This window comes from Prosopis cineraria, unplaced genomic scaffold (genome assembly GCF_029017545.1).
Source record: "Prosopis cineraria cultivar Desert tree isolate PC_DT_omini unplaced genomic scaffold, ASM2901754v1 PC7, whole genome shotgun sequence".
In the NCBI taxonomy this organism is placed as follows: domain Eukaryota; kingdom Viridiplantae; phylum Streptophyta; class Magnoliopsida; order Fabales; family Fabaceae; genus Prosopis; species Prosopis cineraria.
Genome location: NW_026555338.1, coordinates 2,903,355 through 2,925,476, shown reverse-complemented (window position 1 = coordinate 2,925,476; position 22,122 = coordinate 2,903,355). Strand labels below are relative to the sequence as shown.

Sequence of the window (22,122 nt, the reverse complement as noted above, 5' to 3'; positions counted from 1 at the left end):
ATGTATATGTGAATGGTCAATTGGGTGTGAATTGTCCCATTAGATGTGGTCAAGGTACTAAAAGTAGCTAATGACTTATGGTTTCAACTGGTGACGCTCAAGTGGAAATTTTGATTTAAATTGGTCAAAATACACTTAGGTGTCCAACTTTTAAATGAGATATTGGATTTAAACAAAACTAGTGTCATTGATTAGATTATGAAACAAGCTTTATATGGGCACTTTTATCACCCCAATCAAACATAAGATGCAAAAATGACACATGCCCAAAATTTGCATCAGATCTGTTGTTTTGACGGCAAAATCTATTGTGTGTGCCCCAGTGCATGTGTGAACATGCCGTGGTGCATAGCACAGAGCCAACACCAGTGCCTCTATGCCACATACCACAATAGATGTGGCACATGCCATGGTGCATGGCTTACATTTTTCCCAAATTATGTTGTTTGGAATTAGTTTCCTTTGAGGTTTTCATGCACATGATTAGAGTACTTCCATTGTGTACTATTTTCACAATTTAAGTATCTTAGAAATGGTTTTCAATGTTTTAAGTTGGGATTCTAACCCTTTAGAAAGATTTTAAATTTATTTGTTAGATTGTATGGAAGATTGAATGGTAATATCAGAAAAGGACATTACACTAGCTTCTAAGGTGCTAGTCATATATATAGAGCCAAGTACAATTCCAAATATTAAATGAAACCTAGATAACTAGATAATGGAATAAAATATAGCAAAATCTATATCTGAATAAAATATTGAATAAAATCTAAATAAAATAAATTACTAAATAAAATATAAAAACTAATTATCTTAATATAATGTCTTGAAATCTATCCTAAAATAATCTTGAATCAAATAAAGTCAAATTTAAAATATTCCTAAATCAAATAAAATTAAACTTAGTTTATCTTCTAACACTTCCTTCTTGAATAAGTCTTTAATGGAATATTATTTGGGATCTTATCATTGCCATCCCCTTGAAAACTCAACATGTCCTCAAGTAGAAAAGAGGGAAATTAAGCTTGTAAAAGATCGTAGTCCTCCTAACTTGACTCTTCTATATGTCGCCCTTGCCATCACACCAATAGGTCTAGCGAGTTATGGTGAGTCCAATGATGACCTAAGACTTGATTAGGAAACACATGTAGCTCAAAATAAGCAAATAGTGGTAATGAAGCTGGGGCAATGGGTAGAGCCATCCCATAAGCAGGTCGTAAGAGAGAGACGTGAAAAATAGGGTGAATTTGAGCATCCAAAGGATGTTCTAATTCATAAGCTACCTTCCCGATCTTCTGTAGGATCTTGTACGGATCAAACAAGCTATGTGATAATATTTCAAATTTATGCTTAGTAAGTACCATTGGCGAAAGGGTTGCATTCACAACTAAACACCACCCTCTACATATTCAACTTCTCTTTTATGCTTATTAGCATGAGCCTTCATTCGGTCTTGAGCCTTGCATAGATCATCCTTTAGAAGCTTGCCTTAACTGGGGTTGTCACGAAGGTTCATTGCCTGGTTGATCCTACCAGTAGTCATATGCTTGTCTTAAAGATTAAGCCATGCATGTGTAAGTATGAACTAATTCAGACTGTGAAACTGCAAATGGCTCATTAAATCAATTATAGTTTGTTTAATGGTACCTACTACTCGGATAACCGTAGTAATTCTAGAGCTAATACATGTAACAAACCTCGACTCACGGAAGGGAGGCATTTATTGGATAAAAGGCCGTCTCTGCCCGTTGCTGAGATGATTCATGATAACTTGACAGATCGCACGACCCCGATGCAGGCGACGCATCACTCAAATTTCTACCCTATCAACTTTCGATGGTAGGATAGTGGCCTACCATGGTGGTGACTAGTGATAGAGAATTAGGGTTCGATTTCGGAAAGGAAGCCTGAGAAATGGCTACCACATCCAAGGAAGGCAACAAGTGCGCAAATTACCCAATCCTGACACAGGGAGGTAGTGACAATAAATAATAATACCAGGCTCATCAAGTCTAGTAATTGGAATGAGTACAATCTAAATCCCTTAACGAGGATCCATTGGAGGGCATGTCTGGTGCCAGCAATCGCAGTAATTCGAGCTCCAATAGCGTATACTTAAGTTATTGCAATTAAAAGCTCATAATTAGACCTTGGACTAGGTCGATCGGTCCGCCTCCGGTGTACATCAGTCGGCTCATCCCTTCTTCCGGCGATACGCTTCTGAACTTAACTGGCCGGGTCGTGCCTCCGGCACTATTACTTTAAAGAAATTAGAGTGCTCAAAGCAAGCCTACTGTCATGATTCATCATTTTTCATGAGGTTGAGGAGCTCCGGAACGTTTCAGAACCCTCCAGAAGGCTCCTGGACAACCTTAAGAGTGCTAGAGAGTGCAAGAATATTCTAGAGAAGTCTACACAACTTTAGCCTCAATATTTTAATATTTGCTACTAGATCTTTCCATGTAAAAATCTATATATTTGTTATAAATATCTAGGAGAGGATTCTAGAAAATGAATTGTAAACATAGGATCAATTCAATCTCCACTGTCCATTAAGGAGGTGGGAAATATCTAGATCCAAGAGAAAGGTCTATAAATACCTCACCCCTCATCATTTGTAACACAACCCTTGAGTTCTCAAAGCAATACTACTCTCACATTCTCCAAGCTCTCTTCCAAGTATCCTTTGCCCTCAAGCTTTCCCTTTCCTCAACTTAGCCAAGCATCCTCCTTTCATACAAGTTAGGCTTACTTAGCAACTTCCAGTGAATGTTGTTTAAGTGCCACACAGCTCGAAAGACTAGCCCTGTGATAGTTGGTATTAGAGCACGGTTCTAACCTTTGTGCTTGAAAGAAGGTATTGTGCAATGGTAACCGAGGAAGGAAACATTGTTGGCATAAAAGCGCAAGAGAAAGCTCGTGTACATGAGGAGTAAGCTCATACCAAGTCCAAGTGAGAGCAAGGCCGGAGCAGGGCACCTGCAGGTAAGTCCCTTGAACCTCGCGTTACTAGCTTGGAATCTAACATGGAGGAAGTGACAACTACTATTAGGGGACTCGACAATCAACTCAACAATCTCATGCAAGAGAAAGCTTAGGTGATATGCATTGCCAAGTTGATGATTGTAGAACTCGACAATAATTTAAGGGAGGACATTGTTCCCTCACACATGATCTCACTGATCTTCTCAAATACGTTAAAGATGAGGTGCGAGGTCTACGCTCCCAAATGAATGAGATTCATCATAAGTGGGATCTTATTATTGTGTAAACAGCCTTATTAGTGGTAGTACTTCAAACGCCACTTCTCAGGGTTTGAAAGTGCTCAAGCCGGCCATGTACAATGGGGCTCGTAGTGCCACAGTTATGGAGAACTTCCTCTTTGGCCTAGAACAGTACTTCAAGGCAGTGGGAGTCACTAATGACTTGGTCAAAATCAATAATACTTGGACTTTCCTTTAGGATGCAGCCCAACTATGGTGGTTCAGAAAGCATGCTGAGATAGAGAAGGGCATCTGCACTCTCAACACATGGGAGCTGTTCAAGTCAGAACTCTGCAAGCATTTTGTTCCCCACAATACTAAAATAGAGGCTCGAGGTAAGCTCCGTAGGTTAAGACAAACTAGTAGTATCCCTAACTATATCAAGGAGTTTACTACTATCATGCTTGAGATAGAGGACCTGTCCGACAAGGAGGCTCTTTTCTACTTCATGGACGGACTCAAAGACTAGGCTAGAGTAAAGCTCGACAAGCGCAAGGTGAAAACTCTAGATAAGGCAATTGTAGCTACTAAGTGCCTAATCGACTACTCTACTAAGTCTAAGAAGTATAATCCTGGTAAGGGTAGGGGAGACAAAGGAGGATAAAAGAAGAACTCTGATTGTAAGGATGGTGGTAAATCCTCTGGTGGAAGTACTAAACAGGACAAGCCATCCTCAACCAAACGTGATGCCTCAAAGCCACAGAAGCCATGTTTCATATGCGATGGTCCACACTGGACTCGCGATTGCCCCAACCGCAAGGCTATGAATGCCTTAGTTGCTGAGATGAAGGAAAAGAGGGACAAGGAGCAATAAGTTAACCTTGGTTCCCTTCAACACTTAAACACATTGACTGGGCTCTTTTCTCCATCCAAGAAGGAAGAGAAGGGTCTACTTTATGCTGATCTTGCCATCGAAGGCAACGTTACCTCTGTCATGCTCGACATAGGAGCATCTCATAACTTCATGGAGGTTGAAGAAGCAAATAGATTGGGCATCCAACTCAACAAGGGAGAAGGCACCATCCAGGTGGTGAACTCCCCAGCAAAACAAGTCCTTAGGATTGCCAAGGATGTGAAGGTGAAAATTGGGGACTGGCAAGGTACACTGGACTTCACTATTATCCCTATGGATGATTTCAAAGTTGTGTTGGGACTTGCTTTCTTTTGTAAAGCACATGCCCTCCCTATTCTTGAAGCCAAGCCTATAGTGGTCATCAACTCTAACATGATTCAGGTGATCTCGTTGAAGCGCTTAGAGAAATCCAAACTTATGATGTCTGCCTTGCAATTCAAGAGGGGTCTCAAGAACTCAGAAGGATACATTGCCACCATACATTTATTAGCTGAGGAAGAGGATGGCACAACCAATCCACGAAAAACCTTGCCCCCTTACATCCAAGAGGTCCTACGGGAGTACAAGCACGTTATGCCAGATGAGTTGCCCAAGAAACTACCTCCCAGAAGAGAGGTAGATCATCAAATCGAGTTGGAGCCTGGTGCCAAACTACTTGCCTTGACACCTTACCGCATGTCATCTCTAGAACTTGTTGAATTAAGGAGACAACTCCAAGATCTCCTTGATTCTGGATACATCCAACCATCCAAGGCCCCATATAGTGTTCCAATCCTCTTTCAAAAGAAGAAGGATGGTACGTTGTGGATGTGTATCGACTACAGGGCCTTGAACAAGATTACAATCAAGAACAAGTACCCGATACCTTTGATTACTGACTTGTTTGATCAGCTTGGAAAGGCCATGTACTTCTCTAAGCTTGATCTTCAATCGGGGTACTATCAAGTACGCATCATCGCAGGTAATGAGTCGAAGACAACTTACATGACGAGATATAGAGCATTTAAATTCCTTGTCATGCCCTTTGGATTGACAAATGCCCCAGCAACATTCTGCACACTCATGAACAAGTTGTTCCACCATTACTTGGACCAGTTTGTGGTGGTATACTTGGATGACATTGCAGTGTACAACAATACTCTTGAAGAGCATGCTCAATACTTGAAGAAAGTCTTCCAGGTACTCTCTGATCACAAACTTTACATTAAGCTAGAAAATGTTCTTTTGCCAAATAAGAGGTGAACTTCTTGGGGCATAAGATCAAGGATGGAAAGCTCATGATAGACCCAACTAAGGTTCAAGCCATTCAAGAATGGCAACCTCCCGCCAAAGTCCTAGAGTTAAGATCATTCCTTAGTCTGGTGAACTACTATTGATGGTTCATCAAGGGGTATTCAACAATTGCTGCTCCATTAACTGACTTACTCAAGAAGAATAAGTCTTGGCAATGGTTGCAAGATTGCCAAGATGCTTTTAAAAAGCTGAAGAAAACGGTCATGCAAGAGCCTGTTATGTCCTTGCCTGACTACTCCAAGCTATTTAAGGTACACACCAATGCCTTAGACTTTGCAACAAGGGGGTGTGTTAATGCAAGAAAGGCACCCTATTGCGTACGAGAACTGCAAGCTAAATGAGACAGAGAGGCGTTACACAGTGCAAGAAAAAGAGATGTTTGCCATAATCCATTGTCTCCGAACATGGCGTCATTACTTACTTGGAAGCAAGTTCATTATAATGACAGACAATGTTGCTACGAGCTATTTCTAAACACAAAAGAAGCTCATCCCGAAGTAAGCTCATTGGCAAGATTTTCTTGCTAATTTTGATTATTGGTTAGAGTACAAGCCAGGCAAAGCAAATGTGATGGCGGATGCACTGACTATAAAAGCTGAGTTAGCTACTCTCTCAGCAAGCATGCCCCAGAATGACTTCCTTAAATGAATCAAGCAAGGTATGTCTCAAGACGAAACTACAAACAACTTAGTAAAACTTGCTACAGAAGGCAAGACTCAAAGATTCTAGGTGAATGATGGAATACTCTACACCATTGGGAACCGAGTCTATGTGCCAAAATGGGGCAACCTTCGAAGGGATGTCTTGAAAGAGTGCCACGATTCTATATAGGCTGGACATCTAGGTATGGCACAAATGCTTGCTCTTATACAAAATCACTTTTACTAGCCATATATGCAAGGCGATGTCAAAGCATATGTAAGGACATGCTTAGTATGCTAGCAAGATAAAGTTGAACAACAACATCCTGCTAGTCTACTCAAACCTCTGCCGGTGGCTGAAAGACCCTAGGAGAGTGTCTCAATGGACTTCATAGTTACTCTCCCTAAGTCTGAAGGATGTCGGAGTATCATAGTGGTGGTTGATAGATTTAGCAAATATGCCACCTTTATAGCAGCCCCAGCAGATTGCAAAGTTGATGAAGCAGCACACTTGTTTTTCAAGCATGTCGTGAAGCTATGGAGGATCCTTTATAGCATCATCAGTGATCGAGATCCCCAATTCATTGGGAAATTCTGGAGAGAACTTTTCAAGCTCTTGGGGACAGACTTGAATTTCTCAACAAGCTTTCATCCTTAGAGCAACAAATAAACAGAGTATATCAATGCTTTCTTAGAGCTCTACCTTTGGCACTATGTGAGCGCTCATCAATGAGATTAGGCTAAGTTGATTGATGTGGCCCAATTCTCTTACAACTTGCAGCGAAGCGAGTCAACAGGTAAGAGCCCTTTTGAGATAGTTATCGGGCAACAACCTCTAATCCCCAATGCCCTTGCCATGCCATATAAGAGAGACAATCCAGCTGCGTATAAGTTTACCAAGAATGGCAAGAGGAAGCCGACATTACTCATGCATGCCTGGATAAAGCCTCCTGTAAAATGAAGAAGTGGGCAGACAAGAAGTGGTGCCCCATTGAGTTTCAAGTTGGTGACTTGGTCATGGTCAAGTTATTGCCGAATCAATTCAAGTCACTATGCAAAGTCCATAAAGGCTTGGTCAGGAGATATGAAGGCCCTTTCGCTATCGCCAAACATGTGGGAAAGGTTGCATATCAGGTATAACTTCCTCCCAAGCTTAAGATTCATCCTGTCATCCATGTTAGTCTCTTGAAGAAATACAGCAGAGATTAAGAAGATCCATCCTGAGGTATCTCTAAGAGAGCACCAACAGTGGTCGTCACTAAGTACAACAAGGAGATTGAAGAAATCCTTTCCGACAGGGTGATCAGAAAGAGAGGAGTTCTCAACTACACCAAATACTTAATCAAGTGGAAAGGTCAACCAGACTTTGAAGCTAGTTAGGAACGTGAACATCTCCTGTGGCAATTCACTGACCAAATCAAACATTATAAGGAGGAAGGCACGACGAGGGCGTCGCAAAATTAAGTGGGGGAGAATGTCATGATTCATCATTTTTCATGAGGTTAAGGAGCTTCAACACATTCCAGAACCCTCCAGAAGGCTCCCAGATAACCTTAAGAGTGCTAGAGAGTGCAAGAACATTCTAGAGAAGTCTACACAACTTTAGCCTCAATATTTTAAAATTTGCTACTAGATCTTTCCATGTAAACAGCTAGATATTTGTTGTAAATATCTCGGAGAGGATTCTAGAGAATGAATTGTAACCGTAGGATCAGTTCAATCTCTACTGTCCATTAAGGAGGTGGGAAATATCTAGATCTAAGAGGGAGGCCTATAAATACCTCACCCCTCCTCATTTGTAACACAACCCTTGTGTTCTCAAAGCAATACTACTCTTACATTCTCCAAGCTCTCTTCCAAGTATCCTTTACCCTCAAGCTTTCTCTTTCCTCAACTTAGCCAAGCATCCTCCTTTCATACATGTTAGGCTTACTTAGCAACTTCCAGTGAAGATTGTCTAAGTGCTGCACGGGTCGAAAGACTAGCCCCGTGACACTACGCTCTAGATACATTAGCATGGGATAACATTATAGGATTCTGATCCTATTGTATTGGCCTTCAGGATCAGAGTAATAATTAATAGGGACATTCAGGGGCATTCGTATTTCATAGTCAAAGGTAAAATTCTTGGATTTATGAAAGATGAACAACTGTGAAAGCATTTGCCAAGGATGTTTTCAATAATCAAGAATGAAAGTTGGGGGCTCGAAGACGATCAGATATTGTCCTAGTCTCAACCATAAATGATGCCGACCAGGGATCATTGGATGTTGCTTTTAAGACTCCGCTGGCACCTTATGAGAAATCAAAGTTTTTGGGCTCTAGGCAGAGTATGGTCGCAAGGCTGAAACTTAAAGGAATTGACAGAAGGGCACTACCAGGAGTGGAGCCTGTGGCTTAATTTGACTCAACATAGGGAAACTTACCAGGTCTAGACATAGTAAGGATTGACAGACTCGAAGCTCTTTCTTGATTCTATGGGTGGTGGTGCATGTCCGTTCTTAGTTGGTGGAGCAATTTGTCTGGTTAATTCTGTTAACAAATGACACCTCAGCCTGCTAACTAGCTATAGGGAGGTGACCCTCCACGGTCTGCTTCTTAGAGGGACTATGGCTGTTCAGGCTAAGGAAGTTTGAGGCAATAATAGGTCTGTGATGCCCTTAGATGTTCTGGGCTGCACGCATGCTACACTGATGTATTCAATGAGTCTATAGCCTTAGTCGACAAGCTTGAGTAATCTTTAAAATTTCATCGTGATAGGGATAGATCATTGCAATTGTTGGTCTTCAACGAGGAATTCCTAGTAAGCACGAGTCATCAGCTCGCATTGACTACGTCCCTGCACTTTGTACACATCGCCCATCGCTCCTACCGATTGAATAGTCCGGTGAAGTGTTTGGATCGTGGTGATGTGGGCAATTCGCTGCCGGCGACATCGTGAGAAGTCCACTGAACCTTATCATTTATAGGAAGGAGAAGTCATAACAAGGTTTCTGTAGGTGAACCTATAGAAGGATCATTGTTGATGCCCCATAAAAGATTGACTCGAGAATTGGTCTGAAAGCCCCTGTGCGGGGCGAGCCTTCCTGTGCGAGCCTAAGAAGCGGCCCTACTCCGTGCTGGCCGGAGCCCCCAGCATAACAACTAACCTTAGTGCTCGAGACGCTAAGGAAGCACAGAGAAGCAGAGCGCCACTGGCGGCCTAGAAGCGGAGCCCTCAAAGCCAGTACTGTATCTTTTGCCACTTGCATCCGAAAATGACTCTCGGCAATGGATATCTCAGCTCTCGCATCGATGAAGAACATAGTGAAATGCGATACTTGGTGTGAATTGCAGAATCTCGTGAACCACTGAGTCTTTGAACGCAAGTTGCACTCGAAGCTATTAGGTTGAGGGCACGTCTGCCTGGGCATCACGCAACGTCGCTATCGCCTAAAACTGTGTGAGGCAAAAGGTGGCCTCCTGAGAGCCCCGGCTTCTAACAGGCTGAAAGTTGCCTTTCAGCGGCGGCCACTATAGTGGAAGGTGGATGAGATGCCAATCGAGCCCACACGTGTTCACGCCATCCCTCGAGTCGGGCCACCGAATCGATGTCCCTGAATGTGACCCCAGGTCAGGTAGGGCTACCTGCTGAGTATAAGCATATCAATAAGTGAAGAAAAAGAAACTAACAAGGATTCCCTTAGTAACAGCGAGCGAACCGGGAAAAGCCCACCATGAGAATGGGTCACCCCCAGTGTCCAAATTGTAGTCTGGAGAAGCATCCTCATTGGCGGACAGGGCCCAAGTCCCCTGGAGGGGGGTACCGGAGAGGGTAAGAGCCCCATCGTGCCCAAACCCTGTTGCACCATGAGGCGCTTTCAGCGAGGGAAACAAATAGGGGTTGAGTGAAAAGGGAAACCCCAATCTCTTTTTAAAACCTCAGGCTCGAGCCCGGGCGGAGCGGCTGTCCATACAGATCTTGGTGGTAGTAGCAAATATTCAAATGAGAACTTTGAAGGCAGAAGAGGGGAAAGGTTCTATGTGAATGGTACTTGCATATGGGTTAGTCAATCCTAAGAGACGGGGGAATCCCGTCTGATAGCGTGCGACATCCACACTTCGAAAGGGAATCGAATTAAAATTCCTGAACCAGGACGTGGCGGCTGACGGCAATGTTAAGGAGTCCAGAGACATCGGTGAGGGCCTTAGGAAGAGTTCTCTTTTCTATTTAACAGCTTGCCCACCCTAAAAATGGCTCAACCGGAGGTAGGGTCTAGCGGCTAAAAGAGGACTGCACATTGCATGGTGTCCAGTGCACCCCCGGTGGCCCTTGAAAATCTGGAGGATCGAGTACCTCCCATGCCCGGTCGTACTCATAATTGCATCAGGTCTCCAAGGTGAACAGCCTCTGGTCGATGGAACAATGGAGGTAAGGGAAGTCGGCAAAATGGATTCATAACCTTAAGAAAAGGATTGGCTCTGAGGGCTGGGCACAGGGGATTCCTGTACTTAGGATTCCTCTTACAAGGATCATTCTTTTTTCTTGGCTTTCTTACTATTCATCTCCCCATGAGATGAGATTATCCTAGGCCTTCTTAGCATGCCATCCTCCTTTAGTACTCGCATGGCTGATAATTGTACAAATCCACCCCTTGGAGTTGGTACTGTACAAGCAACTCCTCCCTCGAGGATGTAGAATATATTATGATATGGCATGATAAAGGCTTTTACCTTTCGCATGAACTCCAAATCAAGCACCACATTGTTGTCGTCAATACAAGCAACTGAGAAGTGTACCTTTCCATGCCAATCCCCAAGACATAGCTTGACCCCTCGAGCAATGCCAACTAAGGGTTGAGGAGGAGAATTGGAGACTTTCAATAAACCTCCCCCCTTTTCATCTTTGAGACCTACCCTCTTGGCTTCTTCTGGAGAAATGAAGTTGTGGTTAGCCCCAGTATCCACCATGACGCTGACAGGCTTCCCATTTAGCTTAGCCTCCACAACTACACGTATCATAGAAAAAGTTAGGCCTAAATTGTTGTCATGATAACTTAACAACTACACGTATCATTTAAAAAAAATGTTTTAATTGGTGACAAATTTAAATGTGAAAATAAGATTTGTGGCCAAAATAAACCAAATGGCCAATATAGACGATCGTAGATTAATCCAAAACCTCAAGTAATTTAGTTATGTTAATGATATTAACAGTGCCAACTTTCTTAATTTAATTTTGAGTAGTATTTGAAAGGTTGTAATAATATACAACTCTTACTTTCATCAGTTCTCTCTTTCTCCTTAGAGGCCCCCCTCTCTCTCAAGGCAAGAAATAATTAAAAGAAATAAAATTTATTTTTTTATATCAGGGAAAGATAATATTTATTACTCTCTTCCTCTTGTAATACATAATATTGATTGCTATTTTACTACTCATATTTTTAAAAAATTAGCAAAAATTATTTTTTAAAATTGTATATTTATTAATTATACTCTCATTATAGATTTTATATAAATACATTAATAACAATAATTAAAAATTTTATTATCCAGTTTTTTTTCATAAGAATAATATATAAAATAGAAATATGATTTTAAAAAATTATAATAACTATTCAAAATCCATATGACAGTAGATGTTAATGACAAATTTAATGGAAATAGAATTTTTTTAAAGAAGTGAAATCTATTGTATCAAATAATATATTTATTTAGTATTATCTTTATTTTTCTAATATCAATTTCATGTTGTGCAATATGGCACTAGATGTATAAAAAAGGGAAGGAAAAAGGCATGGGAGAACAAATTTTCAGTTAGTATGTATATAAAAGTTTGTATATATAAAAAAAGAATAAAATAAAATATGATAACAATACAAACTTACTCAGTCACTCATTAATTTTAAGTAGAATATAAATTTAAAATTATTTATTTAAATTTTAATGATTTAATTGGTACAAAAATTTAGTATCTGTTTTAAATACAATTGCTGAATTCAAATTCATTATTGGCATATAAAATATCTTGAAAATCAATCATGAGTAGAGCAGTGGTCTCTCATTTGTGCATTGGTTAATTTATTATCATAAATATTACTTTTACATATAAAGCCTACTATTTTTACAACTTTTAAAGTCTTTTATAAAATAAAAAATATAGAAAAAATAACCTTCTATTACAAATCTTAATAAAAGAGTTATTCTAAATTTCAATTGAAATTTCCCATACAATTTCATGGGGTCAATCTTGAGATTATTAATTTTATTTTTTTAGTAATTATTGAGTAGCATAGGCACAACTCTTAAGCCCCAATTTATATTGGGAAACTCATTACTTTAATATATTTAAACATGGCTATTTTTTTGGGCTAAAAAAATACAGCTCATTTAAATTTATTAATAAGGTTGGTAAAAGGAAAAGGAAACAAAATTTATTGAAAGGCTTGTATTAAAGCCTGCACATACATAGAGCAGGCTTAATGTGATATGACTATGGGCTTAACACTTTTACAAGAGTAGGGAGCACGCTTTGTCTACTATAAATATTTTTTCTTAAAATATAATATTAAAAAATATAAAATGCAAATCATGTCTGTATATAGTACATATTCCATTTCTTTCATATAATATTGAAGGTCATTTGCTGATTTAAAAAAAAAATAAAATTCATAGCCACGCTAGTATATGCAAGAAGTAAGAGGAAGATGGCATAGAGATGTTGTCTCAATCACAGAAAAAATGAAAAAACAATATGCATTACATGTGAAAGAGGTAATTATATTAATAACTAATACAGGGATTAGAGACCACCGCTTTGCTCGAGATTCTCGAGAATTTTTACATGCCAACAATGAAATTAAATTCAATAATTATATTTAGTATCCACACTCTAAATTATTAAAATTTAAATTAATAATTTTAAATTTATACTTTACTTAAAACAAATAAATAAGTAAATTTACCTAAACCATTAATATTCATGTTGAGAAGGAAGAATTTATTAAAAATGTCTAAATATTGGATGCACAAAATTATACAAATTTTTTACAAAAATGCAAACTTAAAACTAGGTTAAATAAACACGCTAGAAAGTCAATTTACTCTCAAATTAAAGAGAGCCTCAACAGCGGTCGTCACTAAGTACGACAAGGAGATAGAAGAAATCCTTGCCGATAGGGTGATAAAAAAGAGAGGTGTTCCCAACTACACTGAGTACTTAATCAAGTAAAAGGGTCAACCAGACTCTGAAGCTAGTTAGGAACGTGAAGACCTCCTATAGCAATTCACCGACCAAATCCAACATTATAAAGAGGAAGGCGCGATGAGGGCGTTGTGAAATTAAGTGAGGGAGAATGTCACGATTCTTCTTTTTTCATGAGGTTAAGGAGCTCCGAAATGTTCCAGAACCCTCCAAAAGGCTCCTGGGCAACCTTGAGAGTGCTAGAGAGTGCAAGAACATTCTAGAGAAGTCTACACAACTTTAGCCTCAATATTTTAATATTTGCCACTAAATCTTTCAATGTAAATATCTAGATATTTTTTGTAAATATCTAGGAGAGTTTTTTAGAGAATGAATTGTAACCGTAGGGTCAATTCAATCTCCACCATCCATAAAGGAGTGGGAATTTTCTAGATCCAAGGGGGAGGTCTATAAATACCTCACCCCTCCTCATTTGTAACACAACCTTTGAGTTCTCAAAGCAATACTACTCTCACATTCTCTAAGCTCTCTTCCAAGTATCCTTTGCCCTCAAGCTTTCCCTTTCCTTAACTTAGCCAAGCATCCTCCTTTCATACAAGTTAGGTTTACTTAGCAACTTTCAATGAAGATTGTCTAAGTGCCGCACGAGTCAAAAGACTAGCCCCGTGATAGTAGGCCTACTTTGAGCACTCTAATTTCTTCAAAGTAACAGCGCCGAAGGCATGACCAGGCCAGTTAAGGCCAGGAGTGCATCGCCGGTAGAAGGGACAAGTCGACCGGTACACATCGAAGGTGGACCGATCGACCCAGCCTAAGGTCCAACTGCAAGCTTTTTAACTGCAACAACTTAAATATACGTTATTGGAGCTGGAATTACCGCGACTGCTAGCACCAAACTTGCCCTCCAATGGATCCTCATTAAGGGATTTAGATTGTACTCATTCCAATTACTAGACTCGATGAGCCCGGTATTGTTATTTATTGTCACTACTCCCTGTGTCAAGATTCGGTAATTTGCGCACCTGCTGCCTTCCTTGGATGTGGTAGCTGTTTCTCAGGCTCCCTCTCTGGAATCAAACCCTAATTCTCTATCACCTGTCACCACCATAGTAGGCCACTATCCTACCATCGAAAGTTGATAGGGCAGAAATTTGAATGATGCATCACCGATATTGGGGCCGTGCGATCCGTTGAGTTATCATGAATCATCTCAGCAACGGGCAGAGCCCGCATCGGTCTTTTATCCAATAAATGCATCCCTTCTGTGAGTTAGGTTTTGTTGCACATATTAGCTCTAGAAGTACTACGGTTATCTGAGTAGTAGGTACTATCAAACAAACTATAACTAATTTAATGAGCCATTCACAATTTCACAGTCTGAATTAGTTCATACTTACACATGCATGGCTTAATCATTAAGACAAGCATATGACTACTGGCAGGATCAACCAGGTAGCGAACCTTCGTGATACCGTATGTTGCCCGTGCACCGGCTCGTCGGGAATGATGCAGGCGCGATAGTCCTCTAGGAGGTCAAGCCTTCTTTTGGGACAAGCAAGGGCACCTGCCCTGAATCCACACAGAGCACTGCATCTGAGAGCATAGCATATGACCTCGAGGGCCTGATCGACAATTGGTAGCTCGAGGGAGCAATGAGGAATGCTATCTAGTCCTCCGATGCCCTTTCGGGGGGCAACGAATGGAGAACCTTTTCAAAGCCATCGATTTCTACAGCGGCAATAAGCAACACAAGAACCACCCCCGAATCAAGACTGAGGCGCAACACTTCGAAAGGACAAGACATGAGGACAATTGCATGTTCAGCAGTTCAATGCTTGGGCATGAAGCTAGCCAACACAGACAATCCAAGCACCACTCACATACTCGCGCATTCAAGCGAACCAACACCCCCGTGCCAACCACTCCTCATGAGCTCAAAGGGCGAGGCGAGCAAATAGAAGGGACGAGAGGCACCGGCCCTACACCATTAGGCATGAGCAATACGTTGAGCTGGGACATTCGAGGAAACCATCAAATTCAAGGCAACAAGATCATCTACCACTATAAAAAACACTAGCCCCTCGCGCACCCCCAAACACCACCACGCGCGGTAATCTGCCCCCACGCAGGCTTATCAAGCAACACGAGGGGTGGGCCCTGTGCGACATATCATAGTCAGGAGGATGCACCACTTGATTGCCCACCAGCATGTGGAAGGAGGTACATGGAAGGAAGGGGTGGCAGTTTGCCAACCCCCCTTCGAAAAGGGGTAAGGGCAAACCAAATCTTTGCAAAATGATTTTTGCGACCCCTCAACAACCACCAACGAACCCCTGAAAGAAAACTGACCATCAATAAAAGGGTTCGTCAGAAGAAGCCAAGGGACCATGCGCGCGCTAAATGTCCCCCAAACGACCCACCAATGAACCCTCGAACACACACACACAACTCGCTGAGCGTCACGTTTGATTTTGAGGGTTCGCCGGAAAAGTCACTGGGGGGTCACCACCGATGGTTGCCACCGGCTGCTTGCCGGTCGCGTGGGTTCGGGGTCCTATTAATACATGAGGGACCCACGCTGCTAGGTAAGGGCTCCACCTGGCTGGGGAAACTTTAAAGGGAACCAGCTATTAGATGGTTCGATTAATCTTTCGCCTCTATACCCAAGTTAGACAAACGATTTACACGTTAGTGTCGCTTCAGGCCTCCACGAGAGTTTCCTCTGGCTTTGCCCTGCTCAGGCATAGTTCACTATCTTTTAAGTCCCGATAGACATGCTCTTACTCGAACCCTTCACAAAAGATCAAGGTTAGTCAATGGTGCAGCCCGCTCGGGGATCCCGCTAATCAGCTCCCTTCCACCTTACGGGTATGAATTCTAATGAGTAATATTAGATTATATTAGTTCTGATATATTCCTTTTTAATATTTTAATAATTTTATATTTTCATGTTTATTTTTTTTCTTACTCGTCCATTCTTTACCTTGCAGTTTCATTTGTTTACATCATGTCTTCTCGTTTTTGATGGGGAGTTGGACAAACTAGGAAACTCATTCGATTGGCATTGGAATATAAAAATGAACACATGAATACTTCAATTTTGAATGTCATAAATGTGATTAGAGATCAATGGGCAGATGCCCTAAATACTTGGTCAGACACTAATGAATACAATCGAGGGAGGATTCGACGAATAATTCAATTTTTATTTTATACTCTTCATTCAGGAAATGTGAGCTTTTATAATAAACTTAATATTTATTATTTTAATACTTATAATTAATTATTATTTTATAATTTATATAGGTACGCTCTCTTTTAAATGCTATTGGTGAGGCGAATGATGGCCGTTCGCATGGATGGTATATAAATGCTTTAGAAATAATATTTCAAAACGAGCTACAGCAACAAGAAGCTCCTATAGCATATCAACCACAGCAGCAGCAACAACCACAACAAGCACTGCTATATCCAACAACAGCACAATTGGTTGCTTTTTTAACTGAGATGCGTAACAATAGAGAGATTGATAATGATGAAGAATTTCGATATGCTCAACACATTCTTAGCCACGAAAATCTTCACTATTTCAGAGGGTTATTATATAACAATAGTTATGATCCTGCTTATCCTCTTTTACGTAAGGAAGTGCTTTTTGATATATTAACTGGATGTAATCAATACTTAGAACAAGAAAGAAGAAGGAGGAGATGATAATATGTTTTGGCAAGAAAATAGTATATCTATGTTTCTTAATTACAATGTTACGCATTTTGTGTATTTTATGACAATTGAATTTGTGTCTTGTTAGAAAAATCACTCCATGTATTAATTAAGTCTTCCTCCTTCTTGTGATTTAAAAAAAAATATAGGCATCTATTCAATCAAAGTAATTATAACTTCATGTTTCCTAAAAGAAAATTTGCAAGCACAGATATAATCGAATTAGTTGACTATTAAGTCATAACAGCACATATAACTTTATGTTGCAGGAGCATTTTTAAGAAACAATGCCCCCCGCATACAAATTGGCCAGAGTCTTTGTAGGCCAATTTTATATGGATATATCTTGAAGGACTGGCTCATTCTCATTCTGATTAATAGTTGATCTAGTACTTTTCCTGAGGGACACCCTTATGATTAAGGATTAAGGACCATGTGGTCTAGCTTAGGATCAAGTTTCTCAAGTTTAGGACCTCAAGAGCTATTTTTGGAATTGGCCCTTCGAGTTTTTAGACTTTAAGGATTGATTCTATAAAATCTAGCTGTTACGAGGCCCTTGTGGAGAGAGCTCTCGTGAAAAGGGCCCTTGCAAAACTTGCCTTTCTGACTTTGGTCCCTATAGTGCTGGCCCTTATGGTAGCGGCCCCTGTGGTTGCTATCCCTATAATGCTAGCCCCTTGGTTGCGACCCCCATGACTTTGGTCCTTGTGACTCTGGCCCCTCTAGTGCTGGCCCCAATGACTTTGGCCCTTGTGGCTCCGGCCTCTCTGGTGCTGGCCTCAATGGCTTTGGCCCTGATGGTGTTGGCCCTAATGGCTCTGGCCCTTGTGGCTCTGGCCCCTCAGGTGCTGGCCCTAATGGCTTTGGCCCTAATGGCACTAGCGCTGATAACTTCGGCCCTTATGGCTCCGGCTTCTCTGGTGCTGGCCCCATTGATTTTAGCCCTTGTGGCTGAACAGGCCTACTATTGAATTAGACCTGCCATTTATCTTTTGAAGGATGTTATAGCTGTCCTCGTTATTGATCTTTTGGTCAAAGGGCATTTTGGGAGACTGCTTCCCAAGTCCATCTATTCTCTGAAGGTGCGGGAAAATTGGAGCTTGCTCTTGTGACAGTCTAGACAACACAATAGAGATGTTCCTTAGCCCCTCCTTCAGAGTTTGCAACAGAGCTCTTTGCTTCTTGTTAGCTCGTACTTCATGTTCTGTGTGTGCAGCCACGTTTTTTGAGTCAAAAGACTCAGGTTTATTCTTTCCAACAACATATTAATCCTTATGTGTTCTAGGCATTCCTTTCACATAGGTCCCACTGGGTGTGCCAAAAAATTGTGCATAAAAAAAACAAACAATAAAAGGCGTGGTGTCACGAGGCATGCCAGAGACGCGAGATCTCAAGAAGATGAAAGAACCTGACTTCTAATCAAACGCAGGGAACCCAGGCTCCCTTACCACGGTTCACCCGAATGTGAGAATGCAAAGTGAAGAACACTAATGTAGATGCAGAAGACTAGAGATGCATTATTAAAGAAAAAGGGTGGCGGGTTATGCCGGTCGTACAAAAAAATAAAGATTGAAGTTACATGATAAAAAGAAAAATAAAGTAACAAACGCAGAGTCTGAGATTGGTAGTTTGTTGATGTTGATGATAATCTGATGATAGAGAGCTCCTCTATTTATAGATTATCCTGGCTTGGTGCCCAAGCCCCATGATCGTCACTTTCCTTGAATTTAGGAAGCACTTCCTCCATCATGTTGACTCATCATGGGTGATGGTCTTGATTTAATGGCTAAGACTTCATAAATATTCTTTTTTATATAATTATTTTAAAGCCAATTAAGTTGAGTTGGGCCAGGACCTCTAAATTCACAATTTGGGTGCAAACAGTTACTCACTCTGTTTAAAAATAAGAAAATGATAGAAAAATTTAAATTATGTAAATAATAGATTAGTCTCACCAAATGGCATAATTTCTTTGGAGTTTTAAAGGATGTTTTTGTCATTAAAAAATTATAGAAAATGATGTTTTTGTCCTTTATTCATCTTAACAAAATTCACAACTTTTCATTCATAATTTTTGTTCATATATTAACAACTTTTGTTTCTAAGTTTTGCAAGTTTTGATCTATAGGTCTGACTAAGACATGTCAATTCATCTAATTTGCAACTGACATTCATAAATTAACAAATAGAGTAAGAAAATTAATAATTAATAATTCTGTATAACAAGTAAAATGTATTTTAATCTTTTCACCCATCTAAAATTAAATCTCTACAGTGAGTCTTAATTAAAATTCTCCCTTAATTTTTTATTTACTTATAACACATATTAATTTTCAAAAATAATAGTATTATGATGAGCCACTATTTTAACTATATTTTTTTCTTTTTTCTCGAAACAGTAAAATTATATTATATATATAACTATATACCCTAAGAAATAATAGACCATTATTACTTCCTCTCCCTATTTTTGTATTTTGATGGTGTCATGTTGGTACACAGGTCCTCACCCTTTTTCCTTTCACCCACTCACACGTCATATCTATACACATAGTCTCTCCTTTTTCTCAATCATAATAATTATGGTTATATATTTTTTAAGTATTTATTACTATTAAGGTACGATATAGCCCTGTTGCTTGCTCAATTTTTTACCTATTCTATCTGCTACCCACCCCCATCCCCAAATGCACCACACGCTTTATCATAAAAAAAAAAATCCCAACCTAAGCCCCTTTTAACTTTTCTGAGTTTTTTTATAATTTTTATATTAACTAATAATTATAGTTACCCATTCTGTTTAAAAATAAAAAAATAATAGAAAAATTTATTTAAAATATGTAAATAATAGATTAGTCTCAGTAAATGACATAATTTCTTTAAAGTTTTAAGGAATGTTTTTGTCATTAAAAAATTATAGAAAATGACACTTTTACTCTTTATTCATCTTAATAAAATTCACAACTTTTCATTCATAATTTTTATTCATATATTAACAACCTTTGTTTCTAAGTTTTGCAAGTCTTGATCTGCAGGTCTTGACTAAGACATGTCAATTCATCTAAGCAACTTACATTCATAAATTAACAAATAGAATAAGAAAATTAACAATTAATAATTCTGTATAACAAGTAAAAGGTATTTTACTCTTTTCACTCATCTAAAATTAAATCTTTATAGCGATTCTTAATTAAAATTCTCCTTTAATTTTTTATTTACTCGAAACATATATTAATTTTCAAAAATAATAGTATTATGATGCGCCACTATTTTAACTATATTTTTGCTTTTTTCTCAAAACAGTAAAATTATATTATATATATAACTATATACCCTAAGAAATAATAGACCATTATTACTTTCTCTCCCTATTTTTGTATTTTGATGCTGTCATGTTGGTACAAAGGTCTCACCCCTTTTCCTTTCACCTACTCACATGTCATAGCTATACACACCGTCTCTCTTTTTCTAAATTATAATAATTATGGTTATATATATTTTTTTAGTATTTATTACTATCAGAGTATGATATAGTCCTGCTACTGGTTCGATTTTTTACCTATTCTATCTGCTACCCACCCCCGTCCTCAAATGCACCACACCACACACTTTATCATAAAAAAAAATCTCAACCTAAGCTTCTTTTAACTTTTCTGAGTTTTTTTATAATTTTTATATGAACTAATAATTATTAATTTTTTTAAAAAAATATGGTCGATCCTATAGTAAAAGAGATACATGTGGGATATATAATTAAAAATAAGTAAAATATTTTATATATTTTTGTCCACCTCATTTGAATTTACATTATATGTTTATTTTTATGAACACTGATCTACATCTACAGTTCCATCTATAGCAAATAAAAAGTAATGAGAAAGTGGGTAGAGTGCCATATTTATAATATATTATAGATGTAGGTTGTAGATTTCTTGTCATATATGTGTCTAAAATATAAAAATAGTTAAAACTTGGCTTGGGGTTATGGCTTCAATTTACTAATTTCATTATTATTATGACAGGACAGGTCAAAAAATTTTGCATGTGACTTTGACGATAAAATTGTCATTTTAATTTCCCACCCCCGACAGCTTTCAATTATTAGTTTCATATATTTTTGTAAGCCCTTTTTTAAATTTAAAGGCATTTCTTAATTTTAATAAATTCTTAAAATTTAACTCACTTAAATTTTTTTTTAAAAAAATTATTTTACTTATATCAATAAAATAATATTATATTTCTCTCATTAAAATAATATAAAGTGTCATGTTTACACCTTAAAATAATGTTAACACACTCCCTATCATTAATAGTGCGCCAGCTCAATGATCATAAGAGGATAAATTATTTCCAAATTATATTTTAGATGGAAATTTAGAAAATGATGATGATGATGGTTATAATAAGAGTATGTTCTCAAGAAATTAGGAATATAAAATTTAAGATTTGTTTGGATAACACTCAAATAAAGAATATTAATTGATTAAATAATGTATAAAAATTATGATAAGTTATAATTAAATTAGGCTAAGAAATTAGAGTACGAATAATGCATAGAGCGACGAGGGAATTATAATGAGTACAATAAGAATTATGGTCAAAATTCAAGGGATAAATAAAAGAAGGATTAAATAGGGAACAAATGGCATAAATCCTAATTATATAATAAAATATTATTCCCAACCTAAAACACCAAAAGTGGCATGCAAATGAGAAAGATAAGAACATAATACGAAGCTCTTAACATTACTAAATAAAAACTGACATGTGATTGGATTGACAATGAAGACCATGACCACTCCTTCCACTCTATAAATGGACATTCAGCCCTCACACACAAACATGCACACATTCGGCTATCACACAAAGGAGAGAAGAGAAAGTGCTCTTGAGTCTTGAGGAGTAGCTTAGAGGAAAGGAAGGAATGAAGTTTGATGGATTCTTTGCGGTGAAAACTTTTAAGGTAGTGCAACCTTTATATCTAAATATTGCTTGATCTATTGTGATGAGTTGTTCGCTTTCTATAATAATATGATGAACATGTTAATTGTTCACTTTCCATAATAATTTGGAAGATTGTAATTGAACCCTTTCGGTTTGCCAAGATATGAAAGGATTTTTTATAGATGTTGGATGAGTTTAATTTTTTTTTTATGAATTCTAATG

At 38.6% G+C, this 22,122-nt stretch overlaps 1 protein-coding gene and 1 non-coding gene across 2 annotated transcripts; both read left to right on the top strand.

Moving 5' to 3' along the window:
* The first annotated feature begins 9,309 nt into the window (after nt 1-9,309).
* On the top strand, nt 9,310-9,465 carry LOC129316938 (5.8S ribosomal RNA). The gene has a single exon (XR_008594864.1). It is a non-coding gene; the product is annotated as a 5.8S ribosomal RNA (ribosomal RNA).
* A 5,467-nt stretch (nt 9,466-14,932) lies between these two features.
* On the top strand, nt 14,933-17,911 carry LOC129315658 (uncharacterized). Its single transcript, XM_054959537.1, has 3 exons — nt 14,933-15,275; nt 15,363-15,502; nt 17,630-17,911. Exons 1-3 carry the CDS (start codon nt 14,933-14,935, stop codon nt 17,909-17,911), a joined length of 765 nt encoding a protein of 254 aa, XP_054815512.1.
* Nucleotides 17,912-22,122: the final 4,211 nt, after the last annotated feature.

Bases quoted from the DNA above. Each gene is read 5' to 3' on its own strand.
- LOC129315658 (XM_054959537.1), top strand. From the start codon at position 14,933: ATGGAGAACCTTTTCAAAGCCATCGATTTCTACAGCGGCAATAAGCAA. The intron at 15,276-15,362 runs GCAACAAGATCA...GCCCCCACGCAG, and splicing joins AGGAAACCATCAAATTCAAG to GCTTATCAAGCAACACGAGG. The intron at 15,503-17,629 runs GTAAGGGCAAAC...CTATAATGCTAG, and splicing joins CAACCCCCCTTCGAAAAGGG to CCCCTTGGTTGCGACCCCCA.